This window comes from Mandrillus leucophaeus, unplaced genomic scaffold, assembly GCF_000951045.1.
Source record: "Mandrillus leucophaeus isolate KB7577 unplaced genomic scaffold, Mleu.le_1.0 Scaffold131, whole genome shotgun sequence".
Taxonomy (NCBI): domain Eukaryota; kingdom Metazoa; phylum Chordata; class Mammalia; order Primates; family Cercopithecidae; genus Mandrillus; species Mandrillus leucophaeus.
This window is the reverse complement of record NW_012101266.1, coordinates 5,133,111-5,140,564: the sequence shown is the minus strand read 5'-3', so window position 1 is coordinate 5,140,564 and position 7,454 is coordinate 5,133,111. Positions and strand designations below refer to the sequence as shown.

General features: G+C 37.8%; 1 protein-coding gene across 3 annotated transcripts in view; it reads right to left on the bottom strand.

The window, feature by feature from the left end:
• The window catches only part of SEMA6A (sema domain, transmembrane domain (TM), and cytoplasmic domain, (semaphorin) 6A), a 143,854-nt gene that overhangs the window by 25,862 nt on the left and 110,538 nt on the right, over positions 1-7,454 (bottom strand). For 2 of the 3 annotated variants that reach the window (XM_011972858.1, XM_011972859.1), the window contains 5 exons: positions 6,798-6,974; positions 6,286-6,426; positions 6,118-6,198; positions 3,810-3,868; positions 1,350-1,370 (listed from right to left, as the gene is read on the bottom strand). In XM_011972858.1, coding sequence (XP_011828248.1) covers positions 1,350-1,370; positions 3,810-3,868; positions 6,118-6,198; positions 6,286-6,426; positions 6,798-6,974 — 479 coding nt within the window. Of the gene's footprint in view, positions 1-1,161; positions 1,213-1,349; positions 1,371-3,809; positions 3,869-6,117; positions 6,199-6,285; positions 6,427-6,797; positions 6,975-7,454 lie in introns of all 3 variants that reach the window. The other variant, XM_011972857.1, reaches the window with a different exon arrangement.

Here is a 7,454-nt window from a genome sequence, read left to right as displayed (position 1 = left end):
ACCTAAACAGTTCCAGGGTATAAGCCAGTCTTTAAGATATTCAAAAAGCCTTTTTATGTATGCTAATTTGACACAGGGAGTGAGAGTTTACAAGGAGCTATTAAACACATTTGTAGCCATCATGAACTATTTTTTTGGATCATAAATCAGCATTGCTTTCTTTTCCTTCCCCTTTGTATCTTTTCTTTTCCCTTTTTTAAAATTTATTTTTCTCCTTCCCTTATTTACCTACTTCTGTACCTAAAGACTGTCCTGGATCTGTTGCTTGATTATTTATCTTAAACACACAAACTATAAAATGGCTGTGTATACATGAAACCCGCAGCTTCCATTATAATGCAGAGGCTTAAATCTGCCATCACACAGATGCTTTTCATACCATATTTTTTTTAAAAAAACACATGGATAGTTTACCCTAATAAATATTTGGGGGTACCTTGAGAAATGTAAGTGGAACAGCTACATTTCAACTTCTTACATAAAGAGTTCAGAATATTCTGTTTATGGGCTTAGTAGCTTTGTTTAATATAGTGATTGTGTATTTCAGACCAAGAACAATGAGATAAATCCTGTTTGCACATCATTTCCACTGCGTCACTCTTCCTTGTCTACATTCTGAAGAAATCGCACTGAAAACATGTCTAAATATTCATACTCTTTTTGAACTTAAATTTCAAGGGTCAATTTCATACTATATTGGAAAGTTTTGTCTAATAGGAGCCTAACCTGTGTGTCCTGCATAGATTTTCGCTAGCAGAGGGTACTGTCTTGAGTGCCAGCATTTTGGGGGATGGTGCGCTGTATCAGCTGAAGAGCTATAGTCTATTAGTTATCAGCACTATTCCTTTGTCTTGGATATACTTATGTTCGAAAGCAATTTCTTCTCCCTCAAGAACTCATTAAATGTATTCACCAAATTTCCTAAGGTTGGCATATTTCATGTTATCTGGATTAAAAATTTAGGACTCAGTCTCCCACATCAATTGTCTCACATAGGCAGAGTGATTTTTGAAGGATGGTGAAATTAATAAATAATTTTAGTGAATTGGGGCCCTTAAGTAACAAAGAATCTGGTCCATGATGTTTAGGAATGAAAACTATAAACTACTGCCAGATGAATGACTTAACAAATTGAAAAAAAAAAAAAATCTGTAAACTGACCATACACTGTGTTGTAAGACATTTCATGATCTGGTAGAGGAGTTGAAATGTCTATAAAAAAATAATGAGGATAAAAAATTAATTAAAAAGAAACTTAAGATTTGAACATACTCAAGGGGATTAATGAAATAGAAATTCTCAGATAGGTTTCCACCAGTATGAAATTATGAGAGTAATATCTTCCTTACCATTCAGTGCCACAAAGGAATCTGAAAGACAGAAGGGAGGAGAAGGTTACTTAATGTTTTACACTCTGCTTAGTGCGACTTACATAAGTGGGAATGAGCTAACACAGAACTATGCCGACGTACGTATGGTCCCCGATACTAAGTAAGTGCTTTTTAATTCCTGCGTGTAATGTAAAATGCTTTATACTCAGTCCAATTTCACACCTCCATATCTCTTCCACCAAGTGAATTTCCTCCAAGTCCCTCCCTTTGCCAAGAGGCAGAGAAAATGCAAGAGTTGGCAAACGAAATGGTAACCGCAATTATAGGTGACTTCGAGAGTTTAAACCCTTCTTTATACAGAGGGACATGCATGTGCATAAGTGATACCTGGATCACACTTACAAAGAAAACATTTTTTTTTTACATTCTCTTTTTACTTCATCCTCACAACCACGCTGTGAGAAACTGTCCAGTGTTACAGTGTTCTGAAATCATCAGGAGTTTTAGTTTGGAAGTTAAAAAACAAACCCTTACACATATTAGGCAATATATCTGGGTGTGTGCTGTGTGTTGGGGTCAGATCTCTGGTTCACTCAGCCTCTAACACTGGCTGCTGTGATTTCCTCATTTCCCTTTAACATCCTGTTAATTTTGTACCAGTTATGATGACTGCACCAGTTAGAGAAATCCTCCCTGAATACCTGTGTGGGGATAGGACTGTCTAATAGAGGTAGTTCATGCTCCAGCAGGAACATGGGGAGAGGAGAAGCCATGAGGAAAGGCAGGGAGGCAGAGGGGCAGCCTGACTCCTGCCCTGAGCAAGCACCCTATGTGCCTCAGCAAGAGTGAGGTTAAAGGTCAAGGACACACTACAAAGCACGAAGGCAGATCCAGGGGCTTGACCACTAAGATTACTCTGGAAATAAACTGTAAATCACGGGGTTGGGACCTGAGAGCTTCTCCTATGCTACATACAGAGGTTTCCTTAGGTTCTTCTGCCTGAGAACGCAGATAAGGGTGTGAGCCTACTGGGACAGTGGGCATTTTATAGACAAAGTAACAACCATCTTTACATGTTTCACGTATTTTCTGATTTGATCCAAATCTACACCCCTATTTTTCTACAGACACCACTATCACAAGTAATATAAATATGATGAAAATGGTTCATTAACATCAGTTAACTAAGCTGTTAATAAAACACACACACACACACACACACACGCACACACACACACACATCTTAAAACCTGTTTCCTTGCAAATAAAGCTATAATGCACCAAGATGATTAAGGTCAACTGATCAAACATCAAACTATTTCCCTGATACAGATGAATGCACACACGTAACATACATCTTTAGGTGATGACACTTCTCCTATGCTTATTTATTAACTCATCAATTTTGTGTGAAAAGACATAATAAGTTAGAATTTTTTGCCAATATATAATATTTGTAAATGAAAAAATGTATATGGCAAAGATTTGGAGATAAGGCTGCCTTTAGCCCTCTTTATTTGATTATAACTAATCTCTAAAAAAGGTAAGGTAGAAAGTTGAATGACACGTTAGAGTCTGAAATTTCAGTACTCATGACTGAAAGATTAGAATTATATCCATGATTTTCATTATATTATCAAATATCAGGATAATATAACTTCATTCCCTTGGGAGCTATTATTTGCTGCCATTTTGAATGCAAGCTTCTTAAAATTCAGCATATGTAACATTTGAAACAGCACAAACTAAACATATTTTCCAAGAGTATGGTATTATTCTTTAAATTAGCATTAATAAAGCATTTTCAGGAGAATATTGATATTAATCAGGTCACATGACAACTGGGCAGAAATTTGAGCCAGAGCCTTTATATAAAGTTCTAACTAAAATGTTACCAGTTAATAATGAACGCTGAGATTTACATAGTAGGCCAATTCCTATAAAAAGGTTATTTTTAATTGCCTTGTACTTGTGGGTTATTTCTGAAATTTTTTTCGTATCATATATGGTAACAGACACAAATCTAATTTAAAAACATAATTACTTTTGTTAGTCGATATGTTCAAGAATAAAACAGGCCCACTCAATTAAAAAACTAGAGTACAATGATCAATCTTTTTATTATTCGGCTAAAAATGACAGTATAAAAGCACGTTTTTAAAAACAGCAAAACTGTCATTTTGTAATGGAAATGCTGATTTAACTTACTGCTTTGCTACAATTAATATCCTCTAGAGTGAATTTGTTCCCCTGCATTAGAATTAATGAAATAGGTGCCAGCATTTATAGTGACAACATTGACAACACTGGCTTTAGAACACAGTGCTTTCTTTACTTGATATTTAGAAGATGATTTCTGTCATTTATGCATGCTTTAATGTCTGCTACACTCAGATCCACATGTGAGCTGATGTATCTAGGCCGTTCACTGAAAGCATCTTTGCCCAAAGATAAAAATGGATAAAAGACTGTACTTACTGTGACAGTCCCCCAGACCATCTGTATTGCCACGCTCTATGTCCTGCTCAAAAGTCAGTCTTTTAAAAAAGGAAGGGAAAGAGAGACAGAAACGAATACAATAACGTGAGTCTTCAGAAATGAGTCTTAAGTTTCACTAAAGACAGTAACACAGTTTGATGAGTGGCAGGTGCAAAAAAGAAATAGTTAACAGCTTGAATATTTATCTCTGAAGTTTATATCTCTGAAGTTATAGAAAGTCTTAGGTGACTCTCCAAAGAGAAGCCATGGTTTAAGCAGTGAATTCAGATATTATTCAGGGAGATAATAAGCTTGCAGATTATTTATATCCTTCTTTACTCTAATTCTCTGAGCATTTCTTAAACATTTAAGAAGTTTAGATGTTAAAATACACTCTTCATAGAAACAATATAGAAGTCTATAAATTAAAAAGAAAAGTCTTTTTCTCTCTACTCTTTCACTCCTACCCTTGCCTTCCTAGGCAAGGTTTTTTTGCCTAGACATTTATCTAGCCAAAAGTGTTCAAAGGTCCAAGTGGCTAGAGAGGGGACAGGAGCCGGTGGTGCATTTTGTGGAGACCACTTGGCTATTTGTTTACCCCCAGCCCTGCCCCAGTCCTTGGGAGTATTACTGTCATTCTCTTTGACAGGCTCATGTTTCTTCCAAGTCTACTAGGTCACCACTGGGCTGTACAAGTGACGACATTAAGAAAACCAATTTTAATAAAAGCTATTTTGATTTTTAAAATAAGCACACCAGAGTCACCTTCCTTTGGGGGCACTTTGTACATATTCCCATAATATAATTGAAACTCTTATTTTGCAACTGCTTTCAGAGCTTATTTACGAGCCATATAGGAAATATAGGAAAACTATTTTGAAAGTCACAGCTTGATCTCATAATCCACCATGTTTTGTTTCTAATCTTTTTTGCCACATTAAAAATCAAATCCCTCAAAAGATGAAGATTTCTAGTGGTAATGACAGCCAATACTCATGATGCCCTGGAGCCCACTCTCTAAAGGGCGTGCCCCATGTTTTGAGCAATACCAGCATCATTGAAATATGAATGCAAACCTTAAGCAAACCATTTTGGAGTTCTTATATTGACTTAAAAATAATTTTTAAAATATCAGTCTTATAGCCTTTGGTCACATGTTGAACACAGAAAGGACAAAGGTCATTTCATAGCTCCCCTCACCATGCTTGGTGAACCTTTGTCCTCCACCTTGAGGGGTCCAATGAAAAGGTACAAACCTCTAATATTACAGCATGTCAATAATGCTACTTGCAAAGCTGTTCTAATAATACACAGTGACTCAGACTTTTGCATTAGTCAAATTTCCAGGTCAGATTTTATAGGTATCATCAGCTCTGTTTATGAGAATACTTGTCCTCAAATTATGCAGGTGGTGGTCATCAGATATGCCCTTGGTCTGTTTGTTTAGCTATTCTGAAATAGGAAAGGAGGCACAGAGTGATGTAAAGATGGTTCTGTTTCCCCTTTGGATCTGGGGAGGTTGCAGAAATGGCTGTGTTGAAGGAAGATGTGTGCTGTCTAACCTCCTAAATTGCTTGCCACAACCCATCAAAGATAAACATTGAATACTTTTGCAAATGTATTTTGGATTTCACATCCACTGAAGTAAAAGCATAAAAAGAAACCTCTTAGTCAATGTCATCTAAGCATTTAAAGCCAGGGTAACAATTTTAAACACCCAAATCACAGGCATGGTGGACTGGCCTCATCTAGCTGATCTGTTGGAGAACTGCCAAGAATTGATTGACTGCCTAAAGAGTAACAGGGTCAACCGCTCTTCAGCGCAGGAAAAGGTTTATTGGATGTATACACCATGCTTGCAGTACAATTGCATTGCTTAACAAATGTTCTGCAATTTCTTCTCAGCCCTGCACAGTCAATTACAAGAGCCAGTTTTGCTATGGCTGAACAAAGCACTCACTAATCTAATTGGTATCCTATTGCTCCTTTTCTCTGCTTTTCTCCCACCATGATGATCAAGGCAGGCACCTTCTTGTCTCTCTCTCTAGGGAATACATTGAAGCCCACTGTGTTTCCATTCTGTGTTTTTAATCAGTCTGAGGATGATTAATCAATTGGAAATCTGCCACATGTGATGTGGTGAGGCTCCATGAAATGGGAAAGGGAAGGAGAAAGGCTGACAGTCCCGTTGCTGGTGTTTGTGCACGGAAAGCTGTGTGGTGGAGTGTGACAGCAGAGCAAATCTTACATCTAGAATACACCTTGGCTGGAAGCCCCTGTACCCTCTCCCACTCCTCAGGCTCCTTACCTGCTATTGGGTGATAAATGGGTACAGGCACCACCTTCCTTTATCCACCCACAATACGGGTCTCTGGAGGCAATACAGGTTCTGCAGGAAGAGGATGACCATGAGCTACCTAGGACTGTTTCCTAGCCACCACGGACTTTCTAATTGTCAGTGAGGCAAAATACATACTTTTTACACTTCCCATGTCGTTCACACCGGCCAAGGGGAACCTTTATCACACAGGTAGAGAATGCAACATACAGAGAGCTGCTTGCTCTGTCCAGCTGCATGCCCATGATCCTTTTGTCTTCGACTCCATCATAGCTGCATCTAATTTCATCAGGCAAGATAATATCATTAATAGACTCTTCTCTTTTTCTCAGCACCACCCTCACATCCCACTTCCCAGCCCACAAGGCAATCTCTTAATCTGATCTAATTGGCAGTGAAACAAACAAATCCTTATGCTCATGCACACATGTAGACACACACATATGTATGTATCTATATAAACACACACACACACATACACTGGCAAGGAGAAAATAATGCTTTTTAGATGTTAAAAAATTTTTACAAACAGCATTAAAAAGTCATCTAAAAATGCATAAAACCTAAGTCGGCCATGATTTTCTCTGAATGAAAGGGACCATAATAGCATAACAAATAATAACTAAGGAAGAACCAAATATTCTACTTACTTTTCAGGGTTGTAAACGCTCATCTCCTCCAGGAAAAGGCTGTCATTTAGAAAACCACTGTTTCCTATCCTGGCCAAAAACTTCAAGATGATTCCCTTCTCTGATCCCAGAAAAACCACAGTGTGATTCTGATACGGCCCAGCAGCCGTGTCCACTGCAATTTTGGTCAGGCGGTATCTAAAATGACAGGACCACATTTTTTATCTCTTTGTTGGTCTATCATTAAAGTGTTCCCTGTTCCACTTCAAACAGCTGTGCCATAGCTTTCTAGTAATAACCTCAAGAAAAATGTATGCATATAAATAATGTTCTCAAGTGGTTCTGGCCCTTTATTTCCATTTGCAGAGCATTAGTATGGCTCCAAAGGGGAGGAAGGAGGTGTGAATGTGTGTGTGTGTGTATGTGTGTGTGTGTTTCTGGGCCAAGTCCCATAATAGATAGCCAAAACCACCTGAAACCACTTAGCAATAATCCCTTCCATGAACGACAAGGAAAGACTAATGTCTCCTATGATGAAGGTAAGAAGTAATAAATTCATTTAACCTTTAATTTAACATTGAAAAGCAATGACTACCATTTCTCCATACTCTTCCTCTGAGGTACAAAGCCTTCATCGACAAAATGTTTGATTGGAAAGCTTTCCAGTTGTATGTAGAG